Here is a 24,247-nt window from a genome sequence, read left to right as displayed (position 1 = left end):
GACTCGCCATGGAGGACGAGGTGAGGGCTGGGCCGGGCGGGGGTGCTGGGCTGGGGTCTTTGAGCCCCTCACGGGCACCAGGGTCCCAGACTCAGGCCCTCGGTCCTGCCCGCCCCATTCCCTCCGACCTCGGGATCCCTCTCCCGGCCCGGCGCAGAGCTAGGCAAACGGAGCAGGGCGGGGGTCGGTGGGATCCGTGTCGGGCTCTTCGCAGACCACGATCTCCTTCACTATGTCTTCTCAACTGTGGGACGTGTGCGCCATTGGGTTGACGGGGAGACTGAGGCTCTGACGAGTTTGATGACTTGCTGAAAGTGGCCCGGGTTGCTGGGCTCAGACCCTGATTAGGGTTGACTCCTGGTGCCGGCCAGGTCGGATCTGGAGAGGTGAGACTGTGTGTGTGTAGGAAGGGTGGGTCCTGTACTTTCTGGGGTCCCTAGCTTAAGGAATCTGAGTTTTGACTGCCTACAGGCAGGAGGACTGAAGGTGCCTTATTTTTTTTTTTGCCTCCTGTAAGTCCCCGTGAGCCTACTGTCCCCCTGCACTGCCCCCTGCCCCACATCCATCTGGGGATGCTGGAGGAGTGAGCCCATGTAGGGCTTGGTCCTCGCCCCTGCCTTCGGCATGTCTCTGGAGGAGCCCAGCTGGACCAGCTCCCTGACCCCCCAGCACCCGGGTCTGGACACGCCTGGTCTGGGGGAGGGTCAGGCATTCAGTGACTCTGCCCTTTGCCTGCAGACTCAGCCCTCCCAGCAGCACCGTCATCCCAGGGTCCAGCACACAGCAAGCACTTAATACATGTCTGTGAGGGGCCCGGGTGTAGAGGAAGATGACTTTGCTTCTTATCCCTTGAGGGGGTCCATCTTCTGCCACTCCCAGCCAAAGGAAGGGAATGTGTCTTTGCCTGGGGGACTGGGGACAGGGAGGGAGCCCAGAGTGGACCAGGCCGCCTGTGTCCTCCAGGGCCACTGTCTAGAAACAGCTAGGCTGGCCGTGGGGGTTCCCTCCAGGCCAGGCCCTGCGTTTCTGAGGGACAGTAGATAAGTCACTTCCCCTCTCAACTGGCATTTCCTTTTCTATGAAGTATGGAGCCTGGCCTCCTCTTCTCTTCCTCGGCCTGCCTGTGGCCCCTTCTCCCAGCGTGGGTGGAGGTAGGGGCAGAGTTAGGCCACTATGATTTGCTGTGGTTTCTTTCTCCCCGTCTGGGGGTGGGGCTGCAGGGCCCCAGGCCCCTGCTGCCAGGCCTGTGCTCCGGCCCCTCCCCTGCTCCTGGAGGATGTGGGTTGGGATTACTCCATCTCCTGACCTGCTCTGGCTCCGGCCCCCAGTTAAGGGAAGTTCTCCTGGGGTCTCCTGGGCTCAACTCAGCCTTGTGCGCCTTCTGGTCCCTAGTCTCTCTCTTTTTTAAAGAATTATTTTTATTAATTATTATTATTGTTTTTATTTGACCAGAGATAGACAGAAAGAGAGAGGGAAAGTGAGAAAGCAAGCCACCAGGTCTGGGACTCAAACTACTGTTGACCATCTGGGAGTCCAGCACTTTTACCACTATACCACCTATTGCCCGGTCCTTGGTCTGTTACCATCGTCACTTCCTGGATGCCGAGAGCTGTCTGAACACTTGGGCCGTCCAATGTCTTGCCTACTTTGGCCCCATCCCCACAGCCCTCACACCTGTAGCCTGGACTCCCTATCTTCTCCCAGTTGGCATCCTCGGCCCCCGTTTCTCTCACTTCTCCGCCTCAGCGCCCTTTTCTGCTTTTCTAAAACACCTCTTAGGTGATAGGCACCCGCCCTGCCCCATGACCCCTGGTCCTTTTCACCGCACTTCCACCTGACTGCCTTCAGCCTCCCCCAGCTTCCACTTCCTCCCTGTGCTCTGGCCACCCTGGGGCCAAGTCCCACAGCCTCCGTGACCTCCTCTGTGCAGTGGGCCAGAGCCCTGTGAGGCAGAGACTGGTGAACCGTGCTGGTGTGGGCAGGGGCATCTGCCTGCCTGTGTTCTGTGGGCCTCAGCTGTCCCTTCTGTAAGCAGAGGGTGGGTGACCCGGCAAGGGGATAGTGAATGCGCAAACACCTTGGAAACTGCAGATGTCAACGGGAGTATTGTCATTGCCACTGGAATAAGGTTGGGGACCCTGGATGCAGGCCTTCCTGTCCCTGCCCAGAGGCTCGGCCCCTGTCCTACTGCAGTCGTGTCTTCCCTGTCTTAACTGCCAGCCCCCATTCACCCTCACTCGTTTGGAGCCAGGCAGGGCAGTGTCCTGTCCCTTTGAACAAGTCTCTTGTCCTTCGGGGTTGCACTTTCCCTTTCTGTGATGAAGGGCTTGGGAGCAGAGGGTTTTTGTACTTGTGCCTTTCCTTCTCTGGGCAAGGAGTGTGTCTCTTCCCTCCGGAGCCTTACCCCAGCCCTACCTTCTGCAAGTGGTTCCCAAATTAGCCCCCGCCCTACCCACCAGAGCTAGGATTCCTCGAGTGAGTGTTGTTTTCCCGCAGACGCGACCACTCTCTAGCTGCCAGCCCTAGACCAGGACTTGCCCTCATGTGGGATCTGTGCTGCTTTCCTCTGACTGCCCCAGCCCGGGGCTCTGACGGGGTCTCTGGGAGAGCTGGCCTGAGCATCGTTGAGGTTTGAGGACACGGGTCATCGTACTGCCTGCAATGAGAGGTGTCAGCAAAGTTTCTTCTGGCCTTTGTCTCTGTCTTAACCTGTGTGATGGCTTCCCATCTGTCCTCGTGTGCACACAGCATCAGGGTGACCTGGCATTAAAAAAAAAGAATTATTTATTTAATTTTATTTATCATTATTTCTTAATTTGCTACAGGGCATGTGGGCTCACTAATGAGAGACAGAGAGAGAGGGAGGGAGGGAAGGTGAGAAAGCAAGCTGCCAGGTTTGGGACACGGATATGGGAGTTCATCACCCTAACTACCACGGCACCTGCTGGCCCTGTGACCTGGCATTTTAAAAAAATGAATGCCCCAGAGACCCTCCCATGTCGGGCGAAGGCTGGTGCCCAGGGTGCCTCAGAGCTGCTCGCAGAGGGCAGGAGAGGGCCTGGGTGAGCATGGGTGGGGGGGGAGAGGTCAGAACAGGGACAGTGGCTGTCTGGTCACTAAGAGGAGAGGCTGCCGAAAAGCTGGGCTGGCCAGGGCAGAATCTCCCCTGTGAACCTTGCCAAGGGGAGAGGCCGTTGTAACTTACTGAGACACAGCCCGGTTCCCTGGTAGAGGGGGCCCAGGGAAAGGAGGGGCTGGGTGGAGGGTGGAGGCCAGAGGACCCTGGCTTCCAGTCAGTCTCCCCTGGGTGGCTAGGCTGTGGCTCACACCATCTGCAGCTTCTCAGTTGTCCCCTCCACCCCATCCCAAAGTGCCGTCCTGCCCAGTCCCACCCACACCCAAGGCCCTGGCTAATCCAGTCATGGTATGTGCTAGGCACTGGTATGCTATACCCAGGCTCCAGGTGACTGTCATGGCCCAGGCTCCAGTCCTGCCCCCGGAGCCTTCCAGCTGCAGTGCTGAGCAGGCAGAAGTCACATATAGGTTTGGGCAGGGTGTGAGACCCATGGGGTGGGAACTGGCCCCCCAAAAGCTGGGTGAGCTTGACGCTCAGAGGTGGGAGATCCGGGTAGCAGCTTCACACTCCATGGGTCCCACTGCTTGTTGGAGAGCCCGGCCTGCCCGCCCAGGGTACAGAGGGCCTAGCGGGTAGTCAGTGGTGCTGTAGTTGCCCACAGGAGGGGTGTGAGTGTGAAATGTGGGGTGAGTTTCCCACTTTGCAGTTCTCCCCTTCTAGCTCTGGGCTGTGACAGCCTGTAGGTGTCACTCAGGATTGTCCCAGGGGTGTGAGAGAGCTGACCCAGGGTTTAGTAGTGATGGGGGGATTGGGTGTGCAGTGGACGGGAGCACTCCCCTCTTCTTAGGCCCTCAGATCCCCTCTTCCCTGGGCAGGATGGCCCTCCCTGGGCTAAGCATGCCTCCCACTTCCTCATTCCTGCCTGCGGGAAGACCATTGGGGACCATCCTACTTCCCCATTTCTCTGGCCATCTACAAGTTAGGGAGAGACCCTGACTGGGCACCCCACATTCCAGGAACTTCTGGAACAATCAGGCCAGTAGCTATGACCCAGAAAGGCCATGTCCTGACCTGGGAACCAGGCCTGGGGAGGGAGAGGGTTGCTGAAAGTGGAGGGGAGGCAGTGACAATGCCAGCCATAACGACAGCTGCTGTTTACTAAATTTAGGGTGTCCCAGGAACTGCTTTCTACGCTTTATCCAACAGCAAGCATTTATTAAGCACTTACTGTGTGCCAGGTAGTGGGGTTACAGCAGGAAATAGCAACAGCCCCTGCCTTCTGGGGCACCCCACAGCAGCCCCTGCCCCCTGGGGTGTACCCCACAGCCTCTGCCATGATGGTCTCCACTTCACAGATGAAGCTGAGGCTGTGAGAGTGGAGGTGGTGTGGCTGTGGCCTGCATGACCCAGCTCCAAAGCCTAGACTCCCAACCACCAGAGCGTGTGGTTCAGGGCGAGGGGGCCCCCTGAGAGCTAGGCTAGGGCTCCCCTGCCAGGCCGAGAAAGGGAAGCCAGGCCCTGCCGGCTCCTGACAGCTCATTGCACATGTGTGTCTGGGCTTGTCCTTCCACGAACAGCTGTGGTCACAGGCCGGCCCTGGGGAGAGGCGTGCCTCTTTTAACGGGCCCCTTTTTTGAGTTTTATGTAAATGATAACGTCCTCCAAATTAGTCAGTGTTAATTCCCTCCCAGCACCCTCTAGATTCTGACATGCTCTTGACCCCCTCTCTTCCTCCCTCCCCTTCACACTCGCTGCTCTGGGTACCAGTCAGTGAAGCGAAGTGGTTAGCAAATGGCGTGTATTTTTGTTTTCCTTTCACAGATATTTCTAGAGCACCCATCATGTGTAAAAGGACAGGGTCGAGTGCTGAGCACCCAGAGAGGAATCGGAACCCCTCTGGGCGGCGTGTACTTGGCACCCAGCCACCCAGCAGGTAATGAGTTGCCAGTGGCTGGCACCTTAGCTCCAGGCTGGCCCCTGATGTGCAGAAGGGCTCAGCTCTGACTCCTGTACCAGCCTGTGGTCAAAGGCAGAGTCCTTAGGGCTGCACCAGAGGCGTGGCTGCCCTGAAGTCCTGACCTGGCAGGGGTGGGGCAGGGTAGGTCCCTGCTTTGGGACAAAAACCCATCAAGGTGGGTTCTCTAGAAGAGCAGGGTGGAGAGGCAGATTGCAAGTCAGCCGGTCTGTGCTCTCCCGTCCTGATCCCTGCTTCAGCCTCCTCTCCTCGGGAGCAGGGCCACCCCGGCCTGAGCCCAGCCCTGTTCTCTCACGGCCCCCGTCTCCCTCACAGCACTTCCGCTGGGTGACGTCTGGCTGGCTGGGTGCATATCGGTTCCACTCCTCCTCTCCGGCTCCGTGAGTGTGGACACGGAGTTACTTTTATCCTTCTGTGAAAGCTGTGTAGCGTGTGTTGACTGAATGAACACACGGGGCAGAGAGACCCACTCTGAATGCCAGCCCTGTCTGCCCCTCTAGCTGTGTGACTGGCAAGTCCTCTCTCCATCTTTGGCTGTGACCTGTGGGGAACGATGCTACCACCTTGGAGGGGAGTCGTAAGAGTTAGATGAGATTCTACAAAATGAATACAGTGGCTCAGTGTAAAGTGGGGGTGTACTGTTACTACTGTGGTTATTACTTTTTAAATTTATCTTTAAGAAAAAATGTTCTGGGACCAGCAAGTAGCATGGTAGTTAACGTGCTGGACTCCCTCATGACTGACCACAGTTTGAGTCCTGGACCTGGTGGCTTGCTTTCTCACTTTCTCTTTCTCACTAGTCAAATTTTAAAAATAATAACAATAATAATAAAATAAAATAATTATTTTAAGGAAATAAAAATGAATGTTCGTTACTCTATTTTATTTTTTTATTGCCACAGGGCACATGTGCTTGTCAGAAAGAGAGAGAGAAAGCACCCCCTCCTCCCGATAGGATGTGGTCATACCACAATCTTTTTACCTCCATTTCTCCATCTTGGCAGGATTTGTGGCATGCATGCACATGTGCCTGGCATGTTTCCTAAACTGCCAGGGCTGGGATTTGAACAGCATGGGATCCAGTTTTCCATGCACAGCACTTAACCACTGTGCTACAGGCTGGCCCTACTGTGATGGTTTCAATTAGGGGAAGCTTGCATAGGATGCAGTTGTGACTACCCACACAGGGACACATCCCTTGTCTGACCTCTGGGCTCGGTGGCTCTGTGTCACAGCCCTCATGGCACGTTCTGGTGCTGTCTTCCAGGGCACGAAGGAAGGGGGCGAGAAGCCCCGGGGAGCGCGGACAGCGGATAAGGCCGGCTGGATCAAGAAGAGCAGCGGCGGCCTCCTGAGCCTCTGGAAAGACCGCTATCTGCTCCTCTGCCAGGCCCAGCTGCTGGTCTACGAGAATGAGGTGAGGACCTACGCGGCCCTGAGATTGGGTTCAGGGGCAGGGTGCAGAGTGGGAGCAACCCAGGCAGCAGGGGCACTGCAGGACTGGGACTGGCAGACCTGCTCCTCCTGTGACATGCTGTGTGGCCTAGGCCAAGCACCTACCTTCTCTGGGTCTCTGTCTGAGGTAGGGGGATGATACCTCTGGGGCATATCTGGGCTCCTGGTGAGAGGAGCTTTGCAATGTGTGTGCGTCTGGTGAGTGCACACCTACACCCTGTACCCTCCCTTCCCTGACTCAGGTTCTAAGTCTGTGAATGATCCAGAGCCTGTTGTACACAGTGGTGGTGGTAGAAATAATTAACACTAATACTTGTGTGAAGCGCTTTTTAAATTTTTTTTTAAGAATTATTTATTTTTGGAGGCCAGCAGGTGACTTGGTGATAAAAGGTGCTAGGCTCCCACATGGCCGACCTTGGTACAAGTCCCAGACCTGGTGGCTTGCTTTGTCATTTTCCCTCGCCCTCTCTCTGATCACACTGAAAAATGATAATAATGATAAATATAGTTAAATAAAATAATTCTTTTAAAAAGGATTACCTATTAAAAATAAGTTCCATTTGTTATTAGTTTTTAAATAATTATTTTATTTAACTTTACTTATTCATTTATTTTAATTTGACCAGAGAGAGAGAGGAAGTGAGAAAGCAAGCTGCCGGGTCCGGGACTCAAACCATGATCAGCCATGTGGGAGTCCAGCGGCCTTAACCACCACACCACCTGCTGGCACCTATTATTATTATTATTTAATTTGACCAGACAGAGAGAGAAAGAGAAAGTAATAAAGCAAGCCGCCAGGTCCAAGATTCAAACTGCAGTTGGCCATGTGGGAATCCAGCGCCTTTAACCACAATGCCACATGCTGGCCCCTGTTTGAAGCTCTTATACACCCCTATGTGATGTTCACAATAGTCCCAGGAGCGTGTTCATCATGGTGTTACGGAGCTTTTTTTCTTTTTTTAAAGTTAGCTATAGGGTGCATGCCCTTGCTAGAGAGAGAGAGAGAGAGAGAGAGAGAGAGAGAGAGAGAGAAGGTGAGAAATCACTCCTTAGGGAGGATGACCATGCTGTAACCCCTTCCATTCTATTGGGATTTTGAGTAAGTATGCACATGGGTACAGTGTGATTTTTAAACCGCTGGGCCTGGGACTCAAACTCTGCAGTTAGCCATGTGGAATCCAGCGCTTTAACCTCCATGCCACCTGCTGGCCCATCATCATGGTGCATTTTATAGAAGAGGAGACAGGTTCAGAGTGACAGATGACTGGTCAGCATCTCACAGGGACTGGAAGGGTCAGATCTACAACCAAATCCAGTGTTCCTTATACCAAGAGGCACCAGCAAGTAAACTCCAAAACTTTTTTTTGGTAGAAATTCTTAAAATATGTTCAGTCTTCCCTGCCTTCTTTAATGGAAGGTGCCGGTCTAAATGGAACTCTTCCTTGGGGCTCAGAATCACTTATCAGACTTTTCTGGACTGCCAGACTGAATGTCAACTTTCTCTCTCTCTCTCTTTTAAAAATAATTATTTAATTTAAATTTTATTTATACTTATTATTTTTTTAATTTGATTTGAGAGAGAGAAAGTAAGCCACCAGGACTCAAACTGCAGTCGGCCATGTGGGAGTCCAGTGCCCCAACTACCACGCCTCCTGCGGGTCCCAGCTTCTCTGTTTTCTTTAACCACTTGTGCTGTCCTTGGCCCTCAGACACTCCTCACATCTTGAGCCTCTGTGCCCCATGTAGTTTCAGCAGGCTTAGGATTTGGACAGGTGAGGATGCTAAATTGTGCAGTAGGCGTCAGTAAAGCCATAAGTGCAGACTTGAAGAAGAAAGCTGGCTTTTCCCTGTAGATGCTTGTGCTCTGAGATTGAGGCGATCAGAGGGCCCACCCACTGAAAATGAGGGGTTGCTGTAGCCTTTGACAGAGACAGAGACAGAGACAGAGAGATGTGTCGATGCTGCAGTCCTCCAGCCCTTCATGCAATAGGGCGGGCGCCGTCACACCCTGTCGCCTTTGAGGGTGAATACCTGAGGAACAGCTGGCTTGGGGACACAAAGAGGGACCCCATCGGCTGTGTCAGCCTGCCTTAGGGCATTTTGGCAAGTTCATAATTGGCCTGGGCCAAGAGAGATTGGGCAACCTGGATGTAAGTGTTGAGTGTTTAAAGGGACAGATGAATTTTTAAAAATTTTTTTCTTTTATGAGACAGACAGATAAGCCCCGTCAACAGGGTCTCACACCGTGCCCCTTCCCCTGCCATCTATCAGCCAGTTAGGGTTGTGAGCACCCACGCATGTGCCCTGTGTACAGGCCCAGGGCCTGGACCCTGACTTCCACATGGTGCCCAGCATCAAGGGTTGGGCCCTGATGGTGCCACGACCCTGGGCTAACAGGGCAGCCGTAGAGGAGTGGCTTGCTTGTCCCTGCCTGCAGCTCCGGGCTCGTGGAGTTGGGAGTTGGGTGTCGGAGAAGGTGTGCAGACAGCCCCCAGATGTTCATATGGCCCTGTCACAGTTGGGCATATGGCAGCAGGGGGCTATTTTTATAAATCGAGGCGGTTGTCGCTGCTTCCCCCAGTGCCAGCTGCTGCGGGAGCTGATGGACGGGCTCTCAGCTGTCAGCCTGTCGGTGTGGTTCTGTCCTGGTCTGCCGCTCACATCTGGCTGGGTCTGGGAGGAGGCATGAACTTTACCTCCCTAAACACTAAACATCCAAATCACACATTCAAAATAAAAGATCACTGTGAAAAACCTAAATGCAATTTCAAGAATTTAGCAGCAGTCGGGGTGGGGGCATTGGCCCCGGAGTGGGGATTGAGAAACACTATTAGCTCAATCCCTCCTTCTGATGTAAGGAGCGCAGCGAGTGCGAATGGCTCTTGGCTGTTCCTCTGCTGTCAGTGAGGCTGACATTCCAGAGATGCTGCCCCCGCCCAGTGCCTGCTGGATAGCCCAGTGCCTGCTGGCTTATCCGTTTGTCCTAGCTGCAGAAGGGCTGGGATGATTCAGCGTTTAGGGTGGAGAGGAGACCCAGGACATGCACTGCGGGGAGCAGGGTGTTGGCCGACTGACTTTTTGTTCCCAGGCAGAGGAGGAGGGTGCATTGAGCCAGTGGTTCTCCAGGCCCAGGAGGCGTCTGGACATGGACATGGGACGGGTGAGCGGGGCAGGTGAGCTGCTCTCGCTGGAGTGGGGCTCCTTCCCTGTTGGGATGCCCTCCTCTTGATGCCTGGGGAGGAGGGGGCTTTCTGAGGTCTTTCTCTTGCCCAGGCACTCCTTCCGACCATTGTCCTCTAGGTTCTCTGCAAGGCTGCGTCCCGCACGGCGCTGTGGGGGGACTAGAAGGAGCAGACAGAGAATCGGGTAGAGAGAGATGGCTGAGAGGGTTCGAACTGTGCTTCCCCACGGCAGGGCTCCGGGTCCCTGCACCTAGTGGCGTGCCTGCACCTGGCAGGTGCTTTGTAGACGTGTACCTGCCCTGTGCAGTAAGCAATGGGGACCTTGGGCTGGGGTAGCAGAGGGCAGGCGAGCTTTCATGAGCAGGAGGATTATTTTCTGGTCCCTGGGTTTAGTGGAGAAACCAGGAAGGGATTGGAGATGGGGGCAGAAACTGTGTGGAAGCAAAAAATGGGAACAGCTGATTACAGAGATGGGAGAGGTCAGGCCACGATGGCCATCTCTCCCCTTTCCCTGAGGGGCTGAAAGTGAGTAGGTCAGAGGTTACCCATTACCTCATCCGCACAGTCATCTTCCTTAAAAACACTGAAGTCTGGGGGCCAGCAGGTGGCATGGAGCTTAAGGCATCTGGATCCCATATAGCGCTGGACCTCCCACATGGCTGACTGCAGTTCGAGTCCGGGACCTGGCAACTTGCTTTCTCACTTTCTCTCTCTCTGAGCACATGTGCCTATAGCAAAAGAAAATAATAATAATAAATAAAATAAAATAATCCTTTAAAAAAAAAGGCTCCCAGTTGCCACCAAGCTTGACCTAATGTCAACCAGTACATAACAGAATCACTCAGATCACCAGACCCTTTCCCCAGTGTGTGACTCAGTCAGGCTTGGGTCTGAGAACGTGCGTTTCTTTTCGAATTATTTATTTAAATTTATTATTATTATTATTATTATTATCTATGTGGGAGTCCAGCACCTCAGCTACCACACCACCTGCCATCCCTGAGAATGTGCATTTCTTTATTTTTTAAAAATTTATTTATCCATCCATTTATTTATTTATTTTTCAAATTTTTTTTAAATTTTTTTTTTTTTTTGAGAGATTTTCACTGTAGGGCGCGTGCGCTCGCCAGACAGACAGAGAGAGACATAGAGACAGAAAGCGAGAAATCACCCCCCAGGGGGGATGGTCACGCCGCAATCCCTTCTCCTCCATTCTCCTCTTGGGATCTTGGGCACGCGCACACACGCGCCCGGTGTGAGTTTTAAGCCACCGGGTCCGGGACATGAACCGCGGTCGACTACGTGGGAGTCCAGAGACATAGCCATTACGCTAACTGCTGGTTCCCAAAGTTTTTTAAAATTTTTAAAATGTGACCAGAGAGAGAGAGACATAAAGAAAGAAAAGAGAAAGCAAGTCACCAGGCCCAGGACTCAGACTGCGGTCAGCCATATGGTAGTAAGCACCATGCCACCTGCTGGTCCCTAAGAAAGTACTCAGTGGTGCTGGTGCTGCTGGCCTAGGGACCACACGGGGAGGGCTGCTGGACTGCAGTGAGCTGTTGACAAGGTCCTGATCAGGTCACACCTGGTCAGGTCACGCTGCTGAGTCTGCCTGGGCATTTGACGACTGGGGATGAGCTGGGCCCTGGATTTGGGTCTGTGCCCCAGGGCAGAGCCCTTTACCTGCAGGCCTCATTCTCTATAAAAGGAGGCAGGTCCTACGGCCTCAGGTGCGAGGTGCAGGAGAGTGAGGCCTTCTGAAGTGCTCCCTAGTGTCAGATATCTTGCCATTTCTTGAACTTGCTGGCCAGTCTCCAGGGGTGTGCCCTCTCACTGCCCAGAGGGCCTGCCTCTGTGTCCCTGGCCTCCCTGGCATGTGAGTGCACCATACCCAGGAAGTTCCAGCCTGGCCTCCCTAAAAGAGGAATCGGGTGACCACCAGCAGAGGAGGAGCTTGTCCTGGGCAGCTTGCCCAGGAGGCACCTGATGGAGAAAATGCTCACGTATCAGGGCCGGCGGGCAGGAAGGAGCTGGGCCCCTGTCCAGGGAGGGCCTAGACAAGGCAGCACTGTCCTGGCCTCTGGCCCTCCTAACGATGTGACCTCTGAGAGGCAGGATGGGACGGGATGCTCTGGAAGGAGTGCTTGCCCTTGCGGCCAGCAGGCTGGGGTAAGAGGCAGCTCTCTTCAGGCAAGGGTCAGTGGAGGAAGGTGCCAAGGGAGGGCACCAGCTCAGCGTCGCTGTGCCCAGGGCCGAGAGTGCAGCCCCAGCCCCCGCCTTTCTCTCTGGCTTTTCTGGGAAGAGCCCAGAGTCTTTCCCTCCTTTTGTGACATCCTGAATCCCTCTTCCAGACTCCCTCTTCTGCAGATCTCTGCCTGGCCCTGAGCCTGCATGGACCACCCCCGCCCCCGCCCCAGTGCCCCTCCTGAGCCTCCCAGCTTCCCTGTTCCCTGCGCTGGCTAGAGGCACCCAGACTCAGCCCTTAGGCACGCACCTACAGCCGGGCTATGCGCCCTCTTGTTTATTTTTCCCCCTTATCCATGATAGAGGACGTGCACTTGCACATAAGCGTGAGAAATACGGAGGGCGGGGAAAGCACCCTCCACAGGGTCTGGCTGCACTGCTGCCCCTTTCTCCAGCCCTCCAGCCGTCAGATCCTGGGCACTCCGGGTGTGCCCGCCTGTTGCGGGCTGACTAGGCTGGGAATCACAGCCGCGGCCACCAAGTGGGACTGGCTACTGTTGAGCAGTGCTTATCACTGCACCCCGCAGCCGAACCGTGTGTGCCCCGTTTTGCATCTGGGTGAGCCTGTGGGCGTCCCTCCTGCCAGCACACCAGGGGCTGGATACAGTGCCCTGGCGATTGGCTGGCAGCCCGAGGTCCTCCCTCTGACCAAGTGCTGTCCTTGCTGAGTGGGACCAGGGGCGTTCTGGAGGGTCTGGCTCTCACCAGCTCTGTCTCCTCGGTCACCCTTCCCAGGACGAGCAGAAGTGTGTGGAGACAGTGGAGCTGGGGAGCTATGAGAAGTGCCAGGACCTCCGCGCCCTCCTCAAGCGGAAACATCGCTTTATCCTGCTGCGATCCCCAGGGAACAAGGTAGGGATGCTGGGGTCTGCTGGGGGAATCACCCCTGGAGGCCAGGGCAGCCTGGGCCCCGTGGAGTGATGAGGCAAACCCAGCAACCACCATAGTTGGACCTTCTGTTCATTTTGTCGTGGTCTCCCCAGTCCCCGGTTAATAGGAGATGCACTTAGGGCTCTGCTGAGAGGACTCTGATCCTCTCTCCCCATTCCAGGCCCTGGGGCCTCCATCCCAGATTGCAGTTGGACGTAGCCTTTGGAAGGTGGAGCCCTTGACCCTCTGGACACCCCGGACCCAGGAGGTCCAGGGCTGAGAGAGAAGGGATGTGGATGAGGCTCCACCCCACCAGGCCTGACACCCTGATGCAGTCTGGGGTGGACGGGTGGAGGGGAGGGTGTGGCCTCCTTTATCCAAGCCTTCCGGGTTGGCCACCCCTCGCCCCCACAGCCTGGACTAGGGGCCAGGAGGCCTGCAACCTGCCAGCTTTCCTCCCGTTTGCACCTCCCTCTCCTGGCTATAGCCGGGGACGGCTTCTTGCCTGAGAATTCCTTTCTGTGCTCTGTGTGTAGGTGGGGTCTGCACCACATGGCTGTGGTGGTGGGCTGGTGGGTGGTGACACAGGGCGCAGTGTCCCAGATGTCCGGAGGGAGTGCAGATCAGAGGCTGCCTTGCACAGCTCCTCTCACCAGCTCGCGCCCATCTGTAGCCGGGCCACGCCTGCCTCTCACCTCCGTGCGTCATGTGCAGCCCTGCAGAGTGGGGCTGACTCAGAGTGGGGGCTGGGAGCAAGTCTGGGGTGAGCCTCTTGAAAGCCATTCTGTTTCTCCTCCAGTCCTCTGTGGTCCCCACCCTGGACCCTGGAGGAGACCATGTTGCTTTATTCCTTACTTTACTCTGCAGGAGGTGGGGCAGAGAAGCACCAAGACGCGGGAGAGCTACGTTTACATTGTATCGGGTGCTATAAATCATCCGGAGCCCCTGCCCAGGGGAGGCCGGCGGTGCTACAGTGGTGTGCCAGGGGTGGGGCTGCGGTGTGCTCAGGGGAGGGGCCGTGGCCCATTTACCATGTCCTGAGGGTCCATGCAGCTGGGCCCAGGTGTCACTTTACATCTGATGCTTAGGCTTTTCTCGGGATAAGGAGAGTCACACTCTGGTCTGTTAGGCCCTAGAGCCCTACCTCATCCTGGATACCCACTCCTTGGAGCGGATGCTGTTCGCGTGTATAGTTGGCCCTCCCTATCCTAGATTTCGCATCCATGAATTCAGCCAGACAAACCAGCTATAACAAAATAATACAATGGGGCCAGCAGGTGGCATGGTGGTTAAGGCGCTGGACACTCCCACATGGCCCACCACAGTTCAAGTCCTGGACCTGGTGGCTTGCTTTTTCACTTTCCCTCTCTCTCTCTGAGTCTCTTTCTGGTCAAATTAAAATAAATCAATGAACAAATAAAATTAAATAATTCTTAAAAAAAAAATACAAAAATAAAATATAATGTAAATGAAGCCAAGCATAGTGGCCTACACTTGGAGTCAGAGCTGTTCGGGAAGCTGAGGCAGGAGGATAGTGAGTTCAAAGCCAGTCTGAAGAACCGTAGAGAGGGGCCAGCAGTTAGCGTAATGGCTATGTCGCTGGACTCCCACGTAGTCGACCACAGTTTGAGTTCCGAACCTGGTGGCTTAAACTCAGGCCGGGCGCGTGTGCCTTCGTGCCCAAGATCCCGAGAGGAGAATGGAGGAGAAGAGATTGGCATGGCCATCCCCCCCCGGGGGGGGAGATTTCTCGCTTTCTGTCTCTCTTTCTCTCTCTGTCTTTCTGGTGAGTGCACGTGCCCTATAACAAAAACAAAAAAAAGAAAGAATGAACCATAGAGAGACCCTGTCTGTAACAAAACCAAACCAAATGAGATACTATAACAACGACTAGCTACTTGACATTGTACTGGGTGTTATAAGTCATCTAGAGCCCTCTCCAAGTGTGCGGAAGGGTGTTAGGTTTTGTGAAATACCACACCGTTTTATAGAAGGGACTTGAGCGTCTGTGGGTTTTGGTGTCTTTGGGGGTGGGTCCTATTGTGGACACTGAGGGACAAGTGTCTACGTGTGTGTTTGAGAGATGCAAAGTAGAAGTGATATTAGAAAGGTCATGGAAGGGCCAGCAGGTGGTGTGGTTAAAGTGGCTGAAACCCCATGGCCAACTGTGCAATTCAAGTCCCGGACCCCATAACTTTGAATACATGTTGAGCACGTGTGTGCCCAAAATCCTGAGAGAAGAATGGGGAAGGGATTATGGTGTGGCCATGCCCCTGGTGGGAGAGGGGGGAGAGATTCCTCACTTTCTTGTTATCTCTGTCTCTCTCCAGAGAGGGCTATAGCAAACTCAGAATAAAAAGGTCATGGAAAAAATGGAATTAAAGTACAATTTCATTTTAGTGCAAAAAAAGAATGTGAAATCCATGCAGAGTTTATTCACTCTGTGCCTTTTTCTAGGCTTTTTGAAGACCCCACATCCGTTCCATGTGAAGGCCTGCCACTGCGTGTCTGGCCCATGCGTGTGCACCTCTTCTCATGCAGGCTGTGGGCCTGGCGGGGTGTGTATCTCGGTGTGTCATGTGGATGTGGCACGAGGGCCTTGCCTCTGTCCCTTGCGGGCTCAGTTCTGTAGGCTCGCTCTCCCCAGCTCCCAGTCAGTCAGGGGTGCCTGAGGGGAGTGGGGCCCGCAGGGGTGAGGCACCCCCTGGAGAGCCTGTCTGTGCAGCCACCTTCTCAGTGCTCCAGCCAGCACCGTCCCACCGGGTCCCCAGGCCCTGGGGGAACTCTGGGGACAGGACGGCCAGTCGGGAGGTGAGGCTGTAGGGGGTGGACAACGTTAGTAGCCCACCCTGCTTCTGGCTCGCGTGTTCCCGTCCCCACCCAGGGGCTCATGGCAAGTGGAGGCCCTCCAGAGACTCGGATGGTGGGCTGGCCCCCGAGCACCACACCCGCATGCTCTCTCCCTCCTTTCCCATCACCCTGGGTGTTCCCCATCCTCAGCTGGCCAGAAGGTCACATGACCTCTGCTGTCTGGTCCAGAGGAGTCTTTTTTTCTCCCTAATCAAATAAACAAAGAGTCCCTTGTCTTGCATGCCCCTCTCCCCCTGCCTCTGCATCTCGGCCCTGCCCGTGAGGTCACAGGCAGACGCTGCCAGGAAGCAGGGTGGCCGCTGCTGGCCTTGCCGCCCTGCCGGGCCCAGCCAGCTCAGCCTTTCCTCCTTCCTGCCGCCTCCCCTCCCCCCCGTTTTTCCTCTCTGCCATTTTGTCCTGCCCCCTTTCCCAGCCCTGTGGCCAGTCCTGTTAGCATAAGCTCCTAGCAGAACGGGTGCCCTGGGTTCTGGAAAGGCCTATGACAGAACCTCGCAGCAGTGGCCCTTCAGGATGCAGACTCGGGGGCCGGCAGCACAGCTTCTTGGTATTCTGGTTGTCTTCTTCTGAGCGTCCTTGCAGAATACCTGGCTCTTGCAGCCAGGGCGCCAGCGTTCCTGATGGTGGGCTTGGATCCTGTTCCCCCAGGCGGTCTTCCCTGGGTCAGCACTTTCCCCAAGCCTGCCTCAGGTGGCTGGGCTAGCAGTGAAGTGGCCGCACTGGTGAGTCCAGTGGTTCAGTTCTTGTCCCATGTTTTCTTTCTTTCCTTTTTTAGATAGAATTATTGATTTAATTTTATATATGATTATCATTTATTTTTTTCCCCCAATTTGCTACAGGGCACATGAGCTCACCAGAGAGAGACAGAGAAAGAGGGAGAGAACACACCACCAGGTCCAGGACTTGAACCACAGTTGGCCATGTGAAAGTGCAGCACCTTAACCACCATGCCACCTGCTGGCCCCACTTTCTTTTTTTTTAAGTTGTTGCTATAGGGCACATGTACGCTCTGAGAGACAGAGAGATAGAAAGTGAGAAAGCACCCCCCCAGGGCAGTGGCCATACCACAGTCCCTTTTCCTCTATTCCCTCTTGGGATTTTGGGCTTATGTGCACATGGGCCCGGTATATTTTCCAAGCCACCAGGTCCAGGAATTAAACCACAGGGTAGCGATGTGGGATCCAACACCTTAACCACCACGCCACTGACTGGCCCCTGTTCTTGCCCCTTTGAGGTCAAAGCAGTGAAGGGAGCAGAACCAATGGGTCAACTCCATCCCTGCCCCACTGTATCTGTCGGCTGCCGAGTTCTCCGTCTGTCTCAAGCCTCTGGGTTGCTCAGTCTGCCACGGCCAGGGGCCCAAGCCGGAGCAGCTGCTGGAGTCAGAGCCGGCCCCCAGTCCCCTGTCTGGTAGCTGCCATCCCAGGCTTTGGTGACCTTTGCAGACCCAGGACGACATGGGCCGCCTCCTTGAGCCTCAGCAGCCCTGATGCCTGGGCTGAGGGGCAGTTGCCAAGGTGCCCTAGGGTTTCTGACTTAACTGCAGATCAGCTGCCAGGATCGAATTTACCCCGGTCATGCAAATGAGCGTTTGGCTGTGGCTGGTGTGGCCAGGAGGAAGTTATATAATGAGGATGCTGAGGGGCCAGGCCGCCTGGGTGTTACATAACTGGAGAGTGGCTGGAGGGGAGGTGCTCTCTAACACCAGCCTGGGGGATGGGCAGGCTGGCCACCGCCAACGGAGAACTAGGGCGGCTTGAGGTCAGAGTGGGCAGCAGCCCAACACAGGGTGAGCAGAGGAGTCCTGGCCAGTTCGTTCATTTATTGGCTCATTCCATCAGTAACTGTTTCCTGAGTCCCTACTGGGTGTCAGGCCCTGGATTTAATCACATCTCACTCCCTCTACATCCCTTCATGGTGGGTGGTGCAAACCCACGTGGCGGACGAGGAAACTGGGACGGTGTTATTGAGAAGGAAGGCCACAAGGGTGATTCCTGTTACTGAGCCTTCCCTGCAGATTCTCCACTGTAGATCATTTCTCCCACTTTTAGAAAAATCGTGGCCGAATTGTGGCCAAATAGGGCCAGCAGATGGCGTCGGGCCCGAGGCGCTGGATCCTGCATGGCTGACTGAGAGATTCAAGTCCCAGACGCAGTGGCTCGAGAAACGTGTTGGGTGCATATGCACTCATGCCCGAAATCCAGAGAGGAGAAAGCAGGAAAAGGGCTTGGGGTGTGGCTGTCTACCAGGGGTGATTTCTCACTTTCCCCCTTTTGCACCCTATGACAAAAACAAAACAAAACAAAAATTGTGGTCATTTATACAATACATAACAACATTTACCATCTTAACTTATTATTTTTTTAAAAATTTTACTCTAAGGCATGACTGCTCATTGGAGAGAGACAAAGACAGAGGGAAAGTGAGAAAGCACCCTCCTCTCCGGGTGAATGGCCCCACTGCAGTCCCTTCTCCTTCATTCTACTTTTGGACATGCATGCACATGCCCTCAGTGTGTCTTCTAAATTGCCAGATCCAGAACTCAAACCACACAGTTGGCCATGTGGGATCAGCTGCCTTTACCACCACCCACCAGCTGGCTCAACATTTTAACTATGTTTTTTTATAAGAATTATTTATTTATAATAATTACAATTATTATTACTATTTAATTCACCAAAGAGAGAGAGAAAGTGAGAAAGCAAACTTCCATGTCTGGGACTCAAACCATAGTCATCCACAGGGGAGTCTTATGCCTTAACCACCATGCCACCTACTGGCCCCCTTAACTATGTTTAAATGTACAGTTCAAGAATGTTAAGTACATTTATAATGTGCAACCATCACTACCTTCTAGCTCCATAACTCTTTATTCTATAAAACTGAACCCCATTAAATGTATTAAAAAGAATTATTTATTTAACTTTAGTTATTCATTCATTTATCTTTTAGTTTGACCAGAGAGAAACACAGAGATAGAGAGAGGGAAAGAGGAAAGGTGAGAAAGAAAGCCATCAGGTCTGGGACTTGAACTGTGGTCATCCATGTGGGAGTCCAGAGCCTTAACCACCACACCACCTGCTAGTCCCAGAACACATTCAATTGTAACAGCCCATTCCTCCCAGGCCCTGGCACCCACCACTGCTTTTGTCTCTGATTTTGATTGCTGTAGGCACCTCACATACATGGAGGCAGGCAGCCTTTGTCTTTGCAGGTCTGGCTTGTTTCATTTAGCGTGATGTTTTTAAGGTTCATCTACATTGTAACGTGTCAGAATTGCTTTCCTGTTATTTTTTTAGAGCAATTTTTGCTATAAGGGCATATGTGCTTGCCAGAGAGAGACAGAGAGACAGAAAGTAAGAAATCACCCCCCTAGGAGGGATGATCTTGCTGTAGTCCCTTCTCCTCCATTCTCTCAGAATTTTGGGTGCACACACACGTGGCCAGCATGAATTTTAAGCAGTTGGGTCTGGGACTCCAATCATGGTCGACTCTGTGGGGATCTAGCGACATAACCATTAGGCCATCTTCTGAACCTGCTTTCCTTTTTTTTTTTTTTGAGAGTTTTTTTTGCTATAGGGCGCGTGCACTCGCCAGACAGAGAGAGACAGAGAGATAGAAAGCGAGAAATCACCCCCCAGGGGGGATGGCCATGCTGCAGTCCCTTCTCCTCCATTCTCCTCTCGGGATCTTGGGCACACACGCACATGCGCCCGGCGTGAGTTTTAAGGCACCGGGTCCGGGACGCGAACCGCGGTCGACTACATGGGAGTCCAGCGACATAGCCATTACGCTAACTGCTGGTCCCGATCCTGCTTTCCTTTTCAAGGCTGAATAATGTCCCCTGGTTCGTCTACAGCACATTGGGCTTATCTGTTCATCTGTCATGGGCACTTGGCCTGTTTCTACATTTTAGCTGTTGAGAACAGTGCTGGTGTCAATGTGGGTGTACAAATTAGATACAGCTTTTCTTTGAGGGGGAGGTTCAGAGGGTGTGTACACTCAGAGAGAGAGAGGAAAAGAGGGAGAGGAAGAAGGCACCCGTTAGTGGGAGGTGTTCGTGCCACACACAATTCCTTCTCCATTTCTCTGCTCTGTCAGTCCCTTCTCCTTTTTTATTTTATTTTTTTCTTTTTTTGGAGAGGTTTTTGCTATAGGGCATGTGCGCTCACCAGAAAGACAGAGACAGAGAGACAGAAAGTGAGAAATCACCCCCCAGGGGGGATGGCCACGTCGCAATCCCTTCTCTTTCATTCTCTTCTCGGGATCTTGGGCACGCACGCACATGCGCCCGGCGTGAATTTAAGCTACTGGGTCCGGGATTCCACCGGGTCCGGGACTTGAACCACGGGTCGACTACATGGGAGTCCAGCGACATAGCCATTATGCTAACTGCTGGTCCCCCCTTCTCCATTTCTTCACACATGCACCTCGCTCATGTGTCTCTGAGCCAGATGTTGAGCTGTGCAGTTGGCCATGTGGGATCTGGCTCCCTTAACTACCGAACCACACGCTGGCCCAAGAACAATTATTTTTACATGGCAAGTTGTGGCGATTTTTTACAGATGAGGAAACTGAGACACAAGGGCAGATAGCCATGGAGGGGGCTGTCCACCCAGGGCCCTGCTGCAGTACTGTCCAGTGCAGGAGTGGTCCCTGGGTTTCCATAGTCTCACTCCTTCCTGTCGTTTTCTGTCTGGCCACTGGGCATGGTACGGCCAGGGCTTTCTGAGCTGCCCCCTGAGAAGAGCTACTGAGATGGGAAGAGAACCTTGGGTGATGTGGGGCAGGGAGTCAGTTTTAGGAACTTTAGGCCCTGTCTTTTCCATTACTGTAACAGAATATCTGAGATGGGATAATTTATAAAGAAAAGAGGTTTATCTGGCTTACGGTTCTAGTGGCTGGGATGTTCAAGATGGGATGGCCACATGTGGTGAGGGTCTTGTGCTGCATCTTCACGTGGCGAATGGGATCACGTGGTGGAAGGTGGTGGGTGTGCGTGTGCAGGGTGGTGGGTGTGTGTATGAAGACAGAACTTCAGGTGCAGCCTTGCCTTGTAATAATCTACTCTTTTGTTCTCAGGAGAACTAATCCATTCCTGCGAAAACTAACCCAAATTCTCTTGAGAAAGACGTTAATCTATCACAGTGACCTAATCACATCCTAATAGGCCCCACGTTGCAACACCGCAGAACAGAGGCCAAGCCTCAGCCCAAGTCTGCTGGGAGAAACCATAGTCAAACCATAACCCAGCCTTGATCAAGTCCCATCCTAGCTGCTAAACCTGTTTCTCTATCTGTATGACGGCAGAATTAGAACTGACCCCTCCCCCAGTACCCTTCTCTTTTACAGTTACTCCTGAATGTAATTCAACGCCAAAAAGAGACCCTGGCTGCTTTTTAATTTTTATTTATTTATTTATTTTTGTATAGGGCACATGTGCTTGCTGGAGAGAAACGGAGAGAGAAAGAGGAAGTGGTGACCACCAGGGGGTGGTGACGGCACTGCAATCCTTACTCCTCCATTTTCTTCTCGGGATTTGGGACACACATGCACACTGGTGTGTTTCCAAGCCTCCAGGTCCAAGACTCGAACCATGCAGTTGACCATGTGGGATCCAATCGCCTCAACCACCATGTACCTAGATGGCCCTAGACCCTGGGGTTTTAGGAGTTTGAGCATATGTTTTGCCTGGGCTGAGTGTGGGGTCTGCTGGGAACTGAGGGTGGCCCTGGTCCTGAGAACACCCCTCATGTCTGTCATCTCTGTCCTTATACTCTGTCTGGCATGGATGTGCACTGGGACTCCTCCTACCTGACAGGAAAAACTGAAGCTCAGAGATCCGGCAACTTGCCTGGGGGCAACTCACGTGGTGGGGCCAGGTCCAGGCTCTTCCCACTGGGCAGCATTCTATCTGATTCTAATCCAGACCTCTGGCAGCTGCACGCCAGGGCAGGGCCCCTTCTCTGGGGTGGGAAGCTTCCTTAAGACCCCAAATGTTAGCCCTGCTAACCACTGGCACCTCCCTACCTGCTCCTCTACAGGTCAGCGACATCAAGTTCCAGGCACCCAGTGGGGAGGAGAAGGAGTCCTGGATCAAAGCCCTCAATGAAGGGATCAACCGAGGCAAGAACAAGGCTTTCGACGAGGTGCGATGCGGTCCTGTGGCCGCCTCTGTGTCCCCTTTGCCACTGCGCATGGGCTGGAAAGGACCCTGCTCTGCCCAGCCAGACCACCTGTTTACATTACTGCTGCAGACACCGGGCATCTGCTGTCGTCTCAGTCTTTTTAACGTTGGGCACGGGCACTTGCCAGAGAGACAGATAGAGCGGAGGGTGGGGGGTGGCAGGTGAGAAAGCATTCCCCTGGGAGATGGCCATGTTGTGGTCCCTTCTCCTCCACTCTCCCCTCGGGATTTTGGGCACTCATGAACACGTGCCCAGGTGTTTTTCAAGCTGCTGGGTCTGGGACCCAAACCACACAGTCAGTCATGCGTGATCTAGCACCTTAACCATATTGCCACCAGCTGGCCTAGCCTGGGCTCTCTGCATTGACCTCTGGCCCAAAAGACCCCAGGCCTCTGCGCTGTAGTGGCAACAGTGGCCATGATCAGGCTTGGACGGGCAGGGCATCCCATGGGACCTGGGTTTGCCTTTGACTCACGGATCCTTGGCTGTTTGGCCACAATGGATCTGTGGGCTGCCCAGAGTGACGCCTGGCGTTGCAGAAGACTGAGACCTGAGGGAATGAGTCTTCTTGAGCCTGTCCAGGGCTCACCTGGTCCCCTTTCTTCCCCAGGTAAAGGTGGACAAGAGCTGTGCCCTGGAGCATGTGACACGGGACCGGGTGCGAGGGGGCCAGCGGCGCCGGCCTCCAACCAGAGTCCATCTGAAGGAGGTAAGGCCTTCCCGGCTTGGCCGCTGGGAGGTGGGTTAGCCTGGGACCCCCAGCTCCTTAAGGGGCAGCCAGGCTCAGGCCACCTTCCTCAGGACACCTGGGCTCGGGGTGTCCTGGGGGGCACCCGGCAAGTGTGATGGAGGGTCCTGTGTTACCTGTGCCCGCGGTGCAGACGTCCCCGAGCCATGGCCGTTTTCACATGTTGAGTCCACACACTGACCTTAGTTGGCGTTGGTGCCGGGGCAAGCAGGCTCTCGAGGCTGGTCTCTACCCCGCAGAGCTCGGCTTCCGGCTTGGAGGTAGACCTGTCCGTAGACTGCTCTCCAAGCACAGCCATGGCCAGATTTTGTACAGAGGAGGGTTCTGGGAGGTCAGGGCAGGAGGGACCACCAGGGGCCACTGGCATTTGAGCTGACCCTTGAAGGACGGGAGGGTTTTAGCTGACAGACCTGGTGGAGAGGGGTCCCTGAGGAGGGATGGCGAGAGCTGAGACGGGCTCAGGCAGTTCCAGGCGTGGAGAGACTGCTCACCCTGGTCTGGGCAGGTGGGTTGGGAGGGCAGTGTGGAGGCCTTGACTGCAGGAGAGGGCAGTGGGCTGGGAGGGTGCGTTCCAGAGGTCAGATCCAGGCCCTAGGCCAGCTAGACTGGGTCGAAGGAGGGAAAGGGAAAGGCAGGGGACCAGGAAGGAGTTGGGAGAAGCCAGAGAGGCTCCAGGAGGGGGTGATGAGGGGGGACTGAGGGAGGGGCCCCGCACCTGGGGACGGTGTGAATGGAGGCCCTGGGTGCAGGGAGTCAGGGAGCAGCCAGCAGGGAGCCAGAAAGGCACCTGGCACACCAGGCCGGACAGAGGCCTGGGTCAGCAGCCAGGGGGGCAGCACCGGTCACACAGATGGGACTGCAGAAGAGGTGGCACGTTTTCTAGGAGGACTCAGCTTAGGGTTGTTGTGGGTGCAGAGCTGGGGGTGCTGGAGGGAACGGGGCCTGGGGGGGAGAGGACTGAGGTCACCGAGGTTTGTTTTTGAGCTGGGGCAGCCTGTTCCTGTCTGTCAGCTGAGGGGAGGGAGGACTGAAGTAGCCAGAGAGAAAGGGGTGCCTGAGAACTGGAAGGGAAGCAGTGTGCATGTTGGGGCGTCTCTGCCTGGTCCCCAGTGCCTGAGCATGTGTCACCAAGTCACATGGTACATGTAAAAGGGAGTGAGGGTCCCAACCAGGACCTCACCATCCAAGGGACATGGGGAGAGGCCTCCTGCCCTGCCCTGGCCAGGGCCTCTGTGGAGGGTCCCTGGGAGTATCCCCTTGGCTGTAGGATTGCTGGGTATCCCTGTAGGCCCCTGGGGCCAGGGGGGGCTGTTGTTCTCTGGTTGTCAGCTGTGGTCTGGGACACATCTGGGCACAGGCTGCTGAGCAGCTGGGCAGCCCGGCCCATGTGGGCCCGGCGGGCCTCACAGAGGGCTGGAGGAAGGGCGGGCAGAAGCCAGTGAGCTAGGTACGGTGCAGGAGGCCTGTGCTCGAGGCCTGGTGCAGTCTTTTACCCCCGGGCTGGGTGTGTATGGTGGCTTACAGAGAAGCGACCCTCCCAAGGGCACACTGGCCCTTGAAGAATAGTCTCCTCCACCGGCTGGAAGGGACCAGATGGGGCTTCAAGGAGTGCCGTGCTCTGAATCCCTAGCCTGTGATTCC

General features: G+C 54.6%; 1 protein-coding gene across 1 annotated transcript in view; it reads left to right on the top strand.

Moving 5' to 3' along the window:
- The first annotated feature begins 6 nt into the window (after positions 1–6).
- PLEKHO2 (pleckstrin homology domain containing O2) overlaps positions 7–24,247 on the top strand; it is a 26,754-nt gene continuing 2,513 nt past the window's right edge. Inside the window, 5 exon segments of the mRNA XM_027765717.1 lie at positions 7–20; positions 6,319–6,468; positions 12,668–12,784; positions 21,715–21,819; positions 22,469–22,567. Of these exon segments, the coding sequence (XP_027621518.1) occupies positions 9–20; positions 6,319–6,468; positions 12,668–12,784; positions 21,715–21,819; positions 22,469–22,567 (483 nt within the window). The 5' untranslated portion in view covers positions 7–8.

The sequence above is a fragment of the Tupaia chinensis genome, unplaced genomic scaffold (assembly GCF_000334495.1).
Source record: "Tupaia chinensis unplaced genomic scaffold, TupChi_1.0 Scaffold000063_1, whole genome shotgun sequence".
Classification (NCBI taxonomy): Eukaryota; Metazoa; Chordata; class Mammalia; order Scandentia; family Tupaiidae; genus Tupaia; species Tupaia belangeri.
This window is presented reverse-complemented; position numbering and strand designations above follow the sequence as displayed.